General features: G+C 46.7%; 1 protein-coding gene across 1 annotated transcript in view; it reads left to right on the forward strand.

The window, feature by feature from the left end:
• Positions 1 to 14,946, forward strand: part of LOC132377932 (SLIT-ROBO Rho GTPase-activating protein 3) — a 304,499-nt gene that overhangs the window by 275,316 nt on the left and 14,237 nt on the right. The window contains exons 19-20 of the mRNA XM_059944422.1: positions 11,789 to 11,969; positions 14,484 to 14,633. Coding sequence (XP_059800405.1) covers positions 11,789 to 11,969; positions 14,484 to 14,633 — 331 coding nt within the window. The remainder of the gene's footprint in view (positions 1 to 11,788; positions 11,970 to 14,483; positions 14,634 to 14,946) is intronic.

Here is a 14,946-nt window from a genome sequence, read left to right on the forward strand (position 1 = left end):
TGTACAGGTCCTTTTCTCCTGTTACGTCCCAATTTCCAGAGCCTTATCATTCACTGTACAGATCCTATCCCACTGTTACATTCCACTCTCCAGATCCTTATCATTCACTCTACAGGTCCTATCCGCCTGTTACATGCCACTCTCCAGAGCCTTATCATTCACTCTACAGGTCCTATCCGCCTGTTACATACCACTCTCCAGAGCCTTATCATTCGCTCTAGAGGTCCTATCCGCCTGTTACATACCACTCTCCAGAGCCTTATCATTCAATGTACAGTTCCTATCCCCCTGTTTCATCCCACTCTTCAGAGCCTTATCATTCACTGTACAGGTCCTATCCCCCTGTTACATCCCAATCTCCAGAGCCTTATCATTCACTATACAGGTCCAATCCCCCGGTTACATCCCACTCACCAGTGCCTTATCATTCACTGTACAGGTCCTATCCCCCTGTTACATCCCACCACTCTCCAGAGCCTTATCATTCACTCTACAGATCCTATCCGCCTGTTACATACCACTCTCCAGAGCCTTATCATTCACTCTACAGGTCCTATCCGCCTGTTACATACCACTCTCCAGAGCCTTATCATTCGCTCTAGAGGTACTATCCGCCTGTTACATACCACTCTCCAGAGCCTTATCTTTCACTCTGCAGGTCCTATCCCTCTGTTACATCCCACTCTCCAGAGCCTTATCATTCACTGTACAGTTCCTATCCCCCTATTACATCCCACCACTCTCCGGAGCCTTATCATTCACTATACAGATCCTATCCCCCTGTTACATCCCACCACTCTCCAGAGCCTTATCATTTACTGTACAGGTCCTATCCTCCTGTTACATCCCACCACTCTCCAGAGCCTTATCATTCAATGTCCAGCTCCTACCCCCCTGTTACATACCACTCTCCAGAGCCTTATCATTCACTCTACAGGTGCTATCCCACTGTTACATCCCACGCTCCAGAGCCTTATCATTCACTGTACAGGTCCTATCCCCCTGTTACATCCCACCACTCTCAGGAGCCTTATCATTCACTGTACAGGTCCTATCCCCCTGTTGCATCCCAATCTCCAGAGCCTTATCATTCACTATACAGGTCCAATCCCCCGGTTACATCCCACTCTCCAGGGCCTTATCATTCACTGTACATGTCCTAACGCCCTGTAACATCCCACCACTCTCCAGAGCCTTATCATTCAATCTAGAGCTCCTATCCCCCTGTTACATCCCATCACTCTCCAGAGCGTAATCATTCACTGTAGAGGTCCTGTCCCCCTATTACATCCCACCACTCTCCGGAGCCTTATCATTCACTATACAGATCCTATCCCCCTGTTACATCCCACCACTCTCCAGAGCCTTATCATTTACTGTACAGGTCCTATCCCCCTGTTACATCCCACCACTCTCCAGAGCCTTATCATTCACTGTCCAGGTCCTATCCCACGTTACATCCCACCACTCTCCAGAGCCTTATCATTCACTCTACAAGTCCTATCCCCCTGTTACATCCCACCACTCTCAGGAGCCTTATCATTCACTGTACAGGTCCTATCCCCCTGTTACATCCCAATCTCCAGAGCCTTATCATTCACTATACAGGTCCAATCCCCAGGTTACATCCCACTCTCCAGGGCCTTATCATTCACCGTACATGTCCTAACGCCCTGTTACTTCCCATCACTCTCCAGAGCCTAATCATTCACTGTAGAGGTCCTGTCCCCCTGTTACACCCCACTCTCCAGAGCCTTATCATTCGCTCTAGAGGTCCTATCCGCCTGTTATATACCACTCTCCAGAGCCTTATCTTTCACTCTGCAGGTCCTATCCCCCTGTTACATCCCGCTCTCCAGAGCCTTATCATTCACTGTACAGTTCCTATCCCCCTGTTACATCCCACCACTCTCCGGAGCCTTATCATTCACTATACAGATCCTATCCCCTTGTTACACATCACTCTCCAGAGCCTTATCATTCACTGTACAGGTCCTTTTCTCCTGTTACGTCCCAATTTCCAGAGCCTTATCATTCACTGTACAGATCCTATCCCACTGTTACATTCCACTCTCCAGAGCCTTATCATTCACTCTACAGGTCCTATCCGCCTGTTACATGCCACTCTCCAGAGCCTTATCATTCACTCTACAGGTCCTATCCGCCTGTTACATACCACTCTCCAGAGCCTTATCATTCGCTCTAGAGGTCCTATCCGCCTGTTACATACCTCTCTCCAGAGCCTTATCATTCAATGTACAGTTCCTATCCCCCTGTTTCATCCCACTCTTCAGAGCCTTATCATTCACTGTACAGGTCCTATCCCCCTGTTACATCCCAATCTCCAGAGCCTTATCATTCACTATACAGGTCCAATCCCCCGGTTACATCCCACTCACCAGTGCCTTATCATTCACTGTACAGGTCCTATCCCCCTGTTACATCCCACCACTCTCCAGAGCCTTATCATTCACTCTACAGATCCTATCCGCCTGTTACATACCACTCTCCAGAGCCTTATCATTCACTCTACAGGTCCTATCCGCCTGTTACATACCACTCTCCAGAGCCTTATCATTCGCTCTAGAGGTACTATCCGCCTGTTACATACCACTCTCCAGAGCCTTATCTTTCACTCTGCAGGTCCTATCCCTCTGTTACATCCCACTCTCCAGAGCCTTATCATTCACTGTACAGTTCCTATCCCCCTATTACATCCCACCACTCTCCGGAGCCTTATCATTCACTATACAGATCCTATCCCCCTGTTACATCCCACCACTCTCCAGAGCCTTATCATTTACTGTACAGGTCCTATCCTCCTGTTACATCCCACCACTCTCCAGAGCCTTATCATTCAATGTCCAGCTCCTACCCCCCTGTTACATACCACTCTCCAGAGCCTTATCATTCACTCTACAGGTGCTATCCCACTGTTACATCCCACGCTCCAGAGCCTTATCATTCACTGTACAGGTCCTATCCCCCTGTTACATCCCACCACTCTCAGGAGCCTTATCATTCACTGTACAGGTCCTATCCCCCTGTTGCATCCCAATCTCCAGAGCCTTATCATTCACTATACAGGTCCAATCCCCCGGTTACATCCCACTCTCCAGGGCCTTATCATTCACTGTACATGTCCTAACGCCCTGTAACATCCCACCACTCTCCAGAGCCTTATCATTCAATCTAGAGCTCCTATCCCCCTGTTACATCCCATCACTCTCCAGAGCGTAATCATTCACTGTAGAGGTCCTGTCCCCCTATTACATCCCACCACTCTCCGGAGCCTTATCATTCACTATACAGATCCTATCCCCCTGTTACATCCCACCACTCTCCAGAGCCTTATCATTTACTGTACAGGTCCTATCCCCCTGTTACATCCCACCACTCTCCAGAGCCTTATCATTCACTGTCCAGGTCCTATCCCACGTTACATCCCACCACTCTCCAGAGCCTTATCGTTCACTCTACAGGTGCTACCCCCCTGTTACATACCACTCTCCAGAGCCTTATCATTCACTCTACAGGTGCTACCCCACTGTTACATCCCACTCTCCAGAGCCCTATCATTCACTGTACAGGTCCTATTCCCCTTTTACATACCACTCTCCAGAGCCTTATCTTTCACTCTGCAGGTCCTATCCCTCTGTTACATCCCACTCTCCAGAGCCTTATCATTCACTGTACAGTTCCTATCCCCCTATTACATCCCACCACTCTCCGGAGCCTTATCATTCACTATACAGATCCTATCCCCCTGTTACATCCCACCACTCTCCAGAGCCTTATCATTTACTGTACAGGTCCTATCCCCCTGTTACATCCCACCACTCTCCAGAGCCTTATCATTCAATGTCCAGGTCCTACCCCCCTGTTACATACCACTCTCCAGAGCCTTATCATTCACTCTACAGGTGCTATCCCACTGTTACATACCACTCTCCAGAGCCTTATCAATCACTGTACAGGTCCTATCCCCCTGTTACATACCACTCTCCAGAGCCTTATCATTCACTGTACAAGTACTATCTCCCTGTTACAACCCACCATTCTCCAGAGCTTTATCATTCACTCTACAGGTCCTATCCCCCTGTTACATCCCACCACTCTCCAGAGCCTTATCATTTACTGTACAGGTCCTATCCCCCTGTTACATCCCACCACTCTCCAGAGCCTTATCATTCACTCTACAAGTCCTATCCCCCTGTTACCTCCCACCACTCTCAGGAGCCTTATCATTCACTGTACAGGTCCTATCCCCCTGTTACATCCCAATCTCCTGAGCCTTATCATTCACTATACAGGTCCAATCCCCAGGTTACATCCCACTCTCCAGGGCCTTATCATTCACTGTACATGTCCTAACGCCCTGTAACATCCCACCACTCTCCAGAGCCTTATCATTCAATCTAGAGCTCTTATCCCCCTGTTACTTCCCATCACTCTCCAGAGCCTAATCATTCACTGTAGAGGTCCTGTCCCCATGTTACATCCAACTCTCCAGAGCCTTATCATTCAATGTCCAGGTCCTACCCCCCTGTTACATACCACTCTCCAGAGCCTTATCATTCACTCTACAGGTGCTATCCCACTGTTACATCCCACTCTCCAGAGCCTTATCATTTACTGTACAGGTCCTATCCCCCTGTTACATCCCACCACTCTCCAGAGCCTTATCATTCACTGTACAGGTCCTATCCCCCTGTTACATACCACTCTCCAGAGCCTTATCATTCACTGTACATGTCCTTTTCTCCTGTTACGTCCCAATTTCCAGAGCCTTATCATTCACACTACAGATCCTATCCCCCTGTTGCATCCCACATCCCAGAGCCTTAACATTCACTGTACAGGTCCTATCCCCCTGTTAGATAACACTCTCCAGAGCCTTATCATTCACTGTACCGGTCCTATCCCCCTGTTACATCCCACATCCCAGAGCCTTATCATGCACTATACAGGTCCTATCCCCCTGTTACATACCACTCTCCAGAGCCTTACCATTCTCTACAGGTCCTGTTACATACGACTTCCCAGAGCCATGTCATTCACTATACAAATCTTCTCCCTCTATTGCATACCTCTCCATAGAGACTTACCGTTCACTCTACAAGTCCTAACAGGCTTGATCTCCTAAAATGTAATACCTCACATTTATCTGGATCGAAAGCCATATGCCAATCCTTATATGGCAAACCTCGCTGATCAAGAACCCATTGTCGTTTTTCATATCCTTCTACACTATCTACACCACCACCTATTTTAGTACCACCTACAAAATTACTAACTCTTCCTTTACATTTACATCCAAATTATTTATATACAGTAAATTATAAACCACACAGGTCTCAGTGTTGACCCTGTGGTATACCACTTAACAGAGGTCTCCTGTCGGAGAAACAACCCTCAATCATCATCCTCTACTTCCTACTACTCAGCTAATTATGAATCCAATCATCTACCAGCACCTGGATCCCATGCATTCTAACCTTTCAGACTAGCTTGCCCTGGGAGACCTTGTCAAATCCTTGCTAAATTGCACATAGCAATATTCACTGCCCCCTTGATTACCTCTTTGATAAACTTGACGAGATATGTCTGACACAACTTCCTACACGCAAATCTTTGCTAATTGTCCTGAATCAGACCTTATCCCTCTAGATGTTGGTACATCTTTTTCCTCAGAAACCCCTCCAGCAATTTACCCACCGTCAATATCAGACTCACTGGCCTGTAGTTCCGTCTTGTTTTTGCTTCCATTTTTAAACATTTGTACCACATTAGCTGCTATCCGTTCATTCAGAACCTCACCAGTGACCAGAGAGAAAGCAAAAACCTCTTCAAAGACTCTTGCAGTTTCTTCCCTAGCTCTCTACTAGGTCTGAGAATGCCCCAGGCCAGGCCTGGGGATTCATCCACTTTAAGGGCTCTAACAACTTCCTCTACTGATTTGTATGTTGTTCAAGCCAACACCATTCATCTCCCCCATTTCCTTCCATCTTATTCTCCACAGTAAAAGCTGAAGAAAATTATTCATTAAAAGTCTCTCCCATCTCCTTTTGCTCCACACTGAGATGGTCATGCATTCTTTAAGGAGACATTCTCTCCCTCGCTATCCTTTTACTCTTTAATATTCTTTTAGAATCTCTTTCATTTTCACTTCACCTTGCCTGTCAGATCCTTCTCATATCTTCTTTCTACCCACCCCCAATGTCTCTCAATAGTGCACTCCCAGAATTCTTATAATCTTCAAGAGATCCACTTGTTCCCAGTTGCTCTCATGCAATGAATGCCTCCCCCTTTTCCTTAAACAGAGACTCAATGCCTCCAAACCCGCCAGCCCTGCCCTTCACTCTAACAGGAGCATCCAGGCCCCTCTTGACACCACATTTGTAAACCTCCCACTTGGTGGACCCTCCGTTCCCTGCAAACAGTCACACCCAATCAATCGCAACAAGCTCCATCCCACAGTTCCAGAATTTGCTCTGCTTCAGTCCGGTACCCTAGCAGTCATATCCTCTCCCTAACCATATCAAAACTAATATCATTGTGGTTTCTGGTCCCAAAGCGTATGAGCACAGACACTTCTGCCACTTGCCTACATTATTGCCCAGAAGAGGTCCGGCGTTGTACCTTCTCTTGTTGGTTCCTCCATACAGTGAAGCTTTCCTGGACATACCAGAAATTCCACTCTGTCCAACCCTCTGACACTAAGGCTGGCACAGTCAACATTAGGGAAATTAAAACCTCTTACTAACACTACCTGCTATGTTCACAGCTAGGTGCAATTGTATATCTGTTCCACCAATTCACACTGACTACTGGGAGGGGGTCTATAATACAATCCCATCAGGGTTGACCATCCCCTTCTTGTTTCTATATGGCCTCAGTAGAAGATTCCCAAAGAATATCCTCTCTATGTCCTCTTGCAATAAGAAGAGAACTCCCCTTCCTCTCTTGCCTGCACATCTATCAGGCCTGTAGTGTCAGTATCCTGGAATATTGAGTTACCAATCCTGCCCCTTCCTCAACTTCTGACCTCCTCCCCTCTCTGATAGCTTGTGCTACAGTAGCTCTTCTTCCTGTGGATTGAGGAACAGATAGGTGGATCATGAATTTCCCCGATGGTCCTTGCTCAGATTGCCTCTGTCTCCAGACCTAGCTGGTCCTGGTTATTTACTCTGAAGCAATGGAGGCTGAGAGTGGGGCTGGATTGGAGTTTATAAGATTATGAGGGCCATGGATAAGGTAGACAGCAGTATCTTTTTCTCCGGGTCAGAATTTCTAATATTAGGTAGTGTTAACAAAATCCCGTAACTGGATCACTTACCAGCAAAGATAGAGAGGTCCGTTGAAGTCTGATGGTACTATTTTTAAAAGTCTTTATTTATGAAGGGGCACAAAAATAAGATTAATACAAACATTCAGATAATATACGTCGTCACTACTCAATCTAAAAGCGCGGGTCTAATAATTACCATCAATAAGAAACAGCTCGATCGTTTGTCTAGGCGATAATACATTGTCCGATGGAAATATAACAGTAACTCAGTTCCTGCAGGCTTCAGCTTTTTGGGGACTGCTGGGTTTTCACTTGTTGGAGAGAGAGATTGGTCAGAAAAGAAACTTGCCCGGGTCTTTTATGAAGCGAATCCGTTGAATCAGGGGAGCGGGCTTCCCCGTTGTTAGCTAAAAGCTGGTTTCCGTGGTTCCAGTCACCGATTCCAGCAACGGAATTGAACGCACGTGACTTCCTTCAAATGGCTTCCCGCTACTACGGGATCATTAGCGTTTCGTCTGGTGCGTCTGAAGGGGTTGTTCCCCAGACCCTCTTTTATACTTCCTCACGGGGTCTCAGATGTCAATCAGGTTGGGATGATGCAATCTCTCTCTCAACCAGCCCACTTTGCCCGAGGGCTTGCACGTAGCATTGTCCCCAATCCACAACTGTGGTCTCCAGGAGACAATGGTCAATGTCACGTTAATTTGCATCACCAGTGGATCGAGGCATCCGGCATGTCTCTCTCCCATTTCCTGGGTCTACTGCCCCCCCCTCAACTAGTGCTCTTGCGATTCTCACAAAGGAGGGGGCTGCGGACATAACAGTAGCAAGTATTCAAGACAATTGGGGGCAAGTTTAAAGGAGATATTTGGGGTAAGTTTTTATACACAAAAGAGTGTTGAGTGTCTGGAATGCACTGCTTGGGGTGGGAATGGGAGGAGATATAATAGAGACACTTAGCCAGGCAGAGAATGGAGGGATTTGCACCATGTGCATGCAGAGGAGATTAGGTGTCATTCGATGAATTAGTTCAGTGTGAATAGCCTGTTCCTGTGCTATTGTATGGAATTTGAACGGGAGCCCGCGCATTTCTCCGCTGCCTATGTCCAGTCTGGTCCCACACCTAGTACTCCCGTAGGCTGCCCGTCCTTTGACAGCCTAGGTATATTGTCACCACCTTCAGCTGCCAGCACCTCACCTCCACCCCTGATACTGCAACTCCTAAAAGCCCCAGCTCTAGCCCCAGCTCAGACCTCTAGGCCAACTCTGCTTTTAATTGGTCCACCATCCTCAACTGTGCATTCATTTTCCCCAGTCCTACACCCTGGAATTTTTCCCTGCTAAAACCCTCTGCCTTATTACTTCTCCCTCATCCTTTACTGCACCCCATACAACATCCCTTATGACCTAGTGTGTTCTACAATGCTTCGACTTTTTTTATATAAAGTCACATGTCATGGAAATAGGCCCTTTGGCCCACTTGTCCATGATTTTACACTCATCCCATCTTATTCTCCATCAGCTCACCCCAGATTCTACCCCTCAGTTACACACTAATGACAATTTACAGCAACCAATAACCTGCACAACCTTAGGATGAGGGAGGAGACAGGGGAGGCCAGAGGAAACCCACACATTCACAGAGAGAACCTGCAGACTCCACACAGACAGCAATGGAGGTCCGGATTGAGCCAGGGCCTTTGGCGCTGTGAGGCAGCATTGTCACTGAGCAAAAAATACAGGTCGACCTTCACTAATCCGGCACCATCAGGACCTTCAGAGTGTCGGATTAGTGAAAATGCCGAATTACAGAAGGATCATATTAAGCAGTAGCTAACCGCCTCATCATACCTTTAAAATATCATGTAAATCAGTACAAGTTAGATAATAATGAAACAAATATTAAATGAGTAGCAAGTGAAATTTTAATAAAGTTATATACTGTACAGGCACAGATAAAATAAAGGGTAAAGGTAAATGTACAGGAATTAACTTATACAGAACAATTGAGCACTTCCGCTTCTAAAGTGAGACGTTTAATATACCTTCAGGCAAAGTTATGTGTCTGCAAGTGTGGGGTTGTCAGGATCATTAATGTCTTCATCTTGAAAAATGAGTGAAGCATCAGGAACTGGTGCTGAAACTGGCGCAACAGTTTCTTCAAAAACTGTTGATGTTGATGGCAGCACATCTGAGTGAGCAGAAGCAAAAGTTGGAGAAAGGAGGTCTTCTATACGCCACAATTGACATGACCACCAGGTGGCCGGGGATTCGACGCTGGGCTCTTCCCTCTTCACTCACAGTTACTGAGGGAATCCTCGTTAGTTTCTTTTCCTCTGCTTAGTAATATGCTTAAGTTCAGCGGGTCACCACGTCTGATCTGAGGTCGTAGGCAAAAGAGAACGGAGTGCCGGCCGGGTGACGCCAGAGGGCAGTGCGCAACTGCTGGTAGGCGAGTGAGAAGGCGGACTGACCCAGCGCGCACTGCTGGCGAGTGAGATGGGCGGGTGCCGGGCAGCCACGCCTCACGCAAATGCTATTAATAAATGCAAGAAAACAAGCAAGAATCGCCTGTCTGTGCTTACAAGAGCATGCCAACACATGAACAGATCTAGTGCAACCAAATCAATGCGCAACAGATTGGTACAGTGGCCCGAGAAATTTGAAATTACAGTTCCGCGGAAAATTTGAAATCAGTGCCGGGTTATCGAAGGATATAGGTAGTCGAATTGGTGAAAGGCGACTATTTATTTAACACTTGTTACCAATCTACCAGCCGCATCAGACAAGGAAGCAGAACTCGGCCATTCGGCCCATCGGGTCAGCTCTGTCATTCCGTCATGGCTGATTCCTCTCATTCTCCTGCCTTCTCCCCATAACTTTTGACACCCTTACTAATCAAAAACCTATCCTCCTCACCATTGAACTTACACAATGGCTTGGCCCCCACTGCATCGCTGTGCTATTGCTATCCTGTATTCACCCTGTGACATGGCCTGGCATGTTAAGGGTGCTATTTAGAACACAGAACATTGCAGAACAATACAAAATCCTTTCGCCCACAATGCAGTGCCGACCTTTTAACCTTCTCTAAGATCAATCTAACCCTTCCCTTCCACATAGCCCTCCATTTTCCTATCATCACATGCCTACCTAAAGTTCTTAAATGTCCCTAATGTATCTGCCTCTGCCACAGCTCCTGGCAGTATATACCACATATTCACAATTCTTTGTGTGGAAAAAACTTATCTCTGACATCCCCCTATACCTTCCTCCAAACACCTTAAAATTATGCCCCCTCCTATTAGGCACTCCCACTCTGGGAAGAAGTCTCTGCCTATCTACTCAATCTTTGCCTCTTATCATCTTCTACACCTCTATCTTGTCATTTCCCACCCTCTCTCTCTCCAAAGAGAAAAGCCCTGGCTCACTCAACCTTTCCTCATCACACATTGTGGAGGAAAAATTAAGCTTGAGGACTAAGGGTTAACAGAAACATGGGGATAGCATAATAAGAAACAGAATGGGTCTACGTTTCTTGTACTAACTGACAATAGATCATATCATTAATAAGGGACCATTGACCCTCATCTGAGAGGCAACATGATTAACGGTTTGTTTTGTACTCTGATCAATGAGGAACCGATTGTGTAGATGCCAATTTTGTGATTTTGTGTAAATAGCAGAAACATTGTCTTGAGACCTGCTGGCCTAATGTGATTGGATTTGCTATATAAATTTGAACATGTAACCTTACATTGGCAGAGTCATTGTTCCTTGGAAGGACGGCTCCCCATGATATCATGAAATAAAGGCGGTAACTGGTTTTGAGATTTTTGTCAACTTTGTGGTTTGGTCATTACTAAATTCTCAAACAGAATTGCACTCTAATCCATGCAGCACCCTGTTAAATCTCCTCTTAACCCTCTCTAAAGCTTCCACATCCTTCCTATAATGAGGCAACCAGAACTGAACATGATATTCCAAGTGTGATCTAACCAGGGTTATATAGAGCTGCAACATTACCCCACAGCTCTTGAACTCAACCCCCCAACTAATGAAGGCCAGCTCACCATATGCCTTCTTAACAACCGAATCAACTAACTACAAGTTATTGTTGTCGGACTTCACTCCTCGGCCAGGTTCTACTACTATCACCCCTAGAGCATGCAAATGCCCTACTTCTCCAAGCATGCCCAAAGGCCTTGCTCATCATAGTTGTAGAATAGTCCAAGAGGGAGCATGGATTTAATGTGACTGGCAAAAGTCAGCAGGAAATGAGAGTGAGAGTTTTCATTGTCATGGAGAAAGAGTGGCAAGTGGAATAGTTCTCTGTCCTGTGCTCTACTTTCCTACTTATCCAAATTACAGTCGTCACCCCATAACGTGCCCCTTCCTGAAGTTGTTTTCCACCAAACCCAGCTTCTTAGAGAGCATGAGCCTGTGAGTATCTATCCCTAATAGTGACCATCACTGTCTCTCTGTCACCCTCTGCAGAGATTGAGCAGATCGAAGCCATCGCCAAGTTCGACTATGTTGGCCGCTCGCCGCGGGAGCTGTCGTTCAAGAAGGGAGCCTCCCTGCTGTTGTACCACAGAGCCTCCGAGGACTGGTGGGAGGGACGGCACAATGGGCTGGATGGTCTAATCCCGCATCAGTACATTGTGGTACAGGACATGTAAGTGCCTGTCCCCAGGGAGTGGTGTGGCGTGGTGGAACGTGGCAACAGGTCCATTGGCCCAAGTCGTCCATGCCGACTGTGATGCCCAGCGAGCTGGCCCCACCTGCCTGTGTGTGGCCCATAGCTCTTTACACATTTCCTTCCCATGTACTTATCTAGATATATTTTAAATGTTACTAATGTGCCTGCTTCAACCACTATTTCTGAAAGCTCATCCAAATAAATACACACCACCTTTTGTGTGAAGAAGAAGCCCCTTATGTCCCTTTTAAATCCCTAGCCTCTGATCTTAAGGCTAGACCCTATTGTTTTTAGTTTAGCTTCCTTGGGAAAAAGCTTTTCCCATTGTCTCTGCCCCTCGTGATTTTATATACCTCTACCAGGTAACCCCTCAATTTCCTACATTTCAGGGACTAAAGTCTACACAACCTCTCCTTTGAAGCTTAGACTCCCAAGTCCAAGCAACATCATAGTAAATCATTCGTGCATGTTCTACTTTAAGAACATCTTTTCTAATAACAGGGTAAATGAAACTCTATACAATACTCCACATACAGTCTCGCCAATGCCTTATATAACATAATAGCAACATAACTTCCCAAATTCAGTACTCAGTGCCCTGAAGGATGAAGGCCAGTGTGCCAAACACTTTCTATCTGTGATAATATTTTAGAGTGAACTATGCACAAGAAGACCCTTGCTCTAAAAGGGACTGCACCCAGAATTTCACCTAGTGCAATAAGAATTCATCTCCTTCATAAGTACTTTCTCAGCCATCATCGAACCAATGGAATTACCCAGACCTGTGGCTGCAAGAAAGTCTGCAGGAAATTAGCAGGAGCAGGCCACTTGGCCCTTCAAGCTTTCCCTACCATGCCTTAAGCTGGGCCAGTTTCCCACAGCCCTCAACTCCCCTATCTTTCAAATATTTATACAGAATACCAGGGCAGCATGGTGGCTAAGTAATTGGAGTAACACTATTTCAGCCCCAACAGCCTAGGTTCAATTCTCACTGCTGTTTTTGTAAGGAGTTTATACATCGGCCCAAAATGACATGAGTTTCCTCCCACTTCACAAAGAACTAAGAGTTAGGTTAATTGGTCACATGGGTGTAATTGGGCCATGTGGGCTGATAGCTGTTATTGTGCTGTATCGCTAAATAAAAAAGAACAATTATCAGCCTCCTTTTAAATATCTCCAATGATCCAGCCTCCAGGGTAAAGAATACTACACCCTCTTGTTTGTGGCTGTCCCACTAATGGGAACATCTCAGCATTCCCTCAGGATCTTATATCTTCCAATAAGATCACCCCTCTTAAACTAAAATAAATCACAGCTCTCAGCTCATTGTAAAGCTGGAGAATGGGTGTCAGCAGAAACCCCGAAGAAGCTTTTTGCCAGTCCTTCCAGTACAGGAGTTTGGGTTAGATCTGGTTTTGACTGCTAGGCTAATGGTTATCCTATCCCAGCTACAAAGCTTCTTGCTTGACCAAACTTGTCTGATCTTAACTAGCTCTCAACTTACTCCAGCTCCATAAAACACAGCTGCCATACCATCAGTGTGCTCGATCACAGAGACAGCAGGGCAGTAGTCAACTCCATGGCAATCGGTTAGTCAGCTTAGACTGGGTCCTCTATGAGGCAGAGTAGTCAGAGCTTTACTTTGTAATAAGCCCCCGGGGTCAGAATGACAGTCACCCAGGCTGACCGTCCAGTGCAGCGCTGAGGGTGGACTGGTCTTTCGGGAGAGTGCATCGCAATTCCCTCTCCATGGGAGTATTCCGAAGAGAAGCCGGACCCTTCCCCTGGCAGGTAATCTGAGAGCACATCAGGTGATTTTTCCTGGTTGCCATCCATTTCAGTTCTATTTCCCATTCCCATTCCAACATGTAGCTCCATGGTTTCCTCCACTACCACAATGAGGCCACTCTCGGGTTGGAGGAACAACACCTCAGTATTCCATCTGGATAGCCTCCAACCTGACAACGTAAATATCGATTTCTCTAACTTCCTGCGATTTCTTCCTCTCTTTCCATTTCCCCATTCTGGTTTGCCTCCTACCCCTTCTCCTCAGCTGCCCATCACTTCACTCTGGTGCCCCTTCTCCTTCCCTTTCTCCCATGGTCCACTGTCCTCTCCTATTAGATTCCTCCTTGTTCATCCCTTTACCTCACCCACCTTTTGCCTCTCAGCTTGTCGCTTCATCGCACCTACCTTCTCCTCAGCTGATTCCACCTGTCATCTGTTCCATCCCTCCCCCCCACCACACACACCTTTTTATCCTGGCTTCTTCCCCCTTCCGTTCCAGTCCTGATGAAGAGTCTCTGCCCAAAACATTGACTGCCTGACCTGCTGAGTTCCTCCAGTATTTTCCTGTGTTCTGTTAAATAATTAAGACCAAGTTTCACAGAGTATAACGCTTCAAAGCTTCTTTATCAAGGTTATGAGAGGCACTTTGTAAATGCAAGGGTATTAGCTGAAGGAATACTGATGTCTGCCTGCCTTCCTCAGGGACGACGCCTTCTCTGACAGCCTGAGCCAGAAAGCGGACAGTGAGGCAAGCAGCGGCCCACTGCTGGATGACAAGGCCTCCTCGAAGAACGACCTCCAGTCTCCTTCGGACAACTTGCCAGAGTTTTCCTTCGGAGGTATCCTGGGCAGGTACTCACCCCCTTTCTTTGACTAGTCAGTTTGGCGTCCCTGCAGTGAGGGCTCTCCTTGCGGCCTACCTCACAGAAAGAGTTTAGAACAAATGGAAACCTGCAGTTCTTGACACTAACTGTCAATGTTTGGTTTTGAGAGCTCACTCCCAAATGGCCCAGTGAGTAAATGTCAAATAGGCTGAGGTTCCTCCTTCTGTAAAATAATACTGCCACTGCGATTCGTCCCTCTTTCTCAGCGCTGGCGAGATTGGGCTCATCCTCAATGTCACATATGGGTAAGTAGTCCAGTAGTGTAGGTGGTTAGTGTGACA

This window comes from Hypanus sabinus, chromosome 19 (assembly GCF_030144855.1).
Source record: "Hypanus sabinus isolate sHypSab1 chromosome 19, sHypSab1.hap1, whole genome shotgun sequence".
NCBI classification, from domain to species: domain Eukaryota; kingdom Metazoa; phylum Chordata; class Chondrichthyes; order Myliobatiformes; family Dasyatidae; genus Hypanus; species Hypanus sabinus.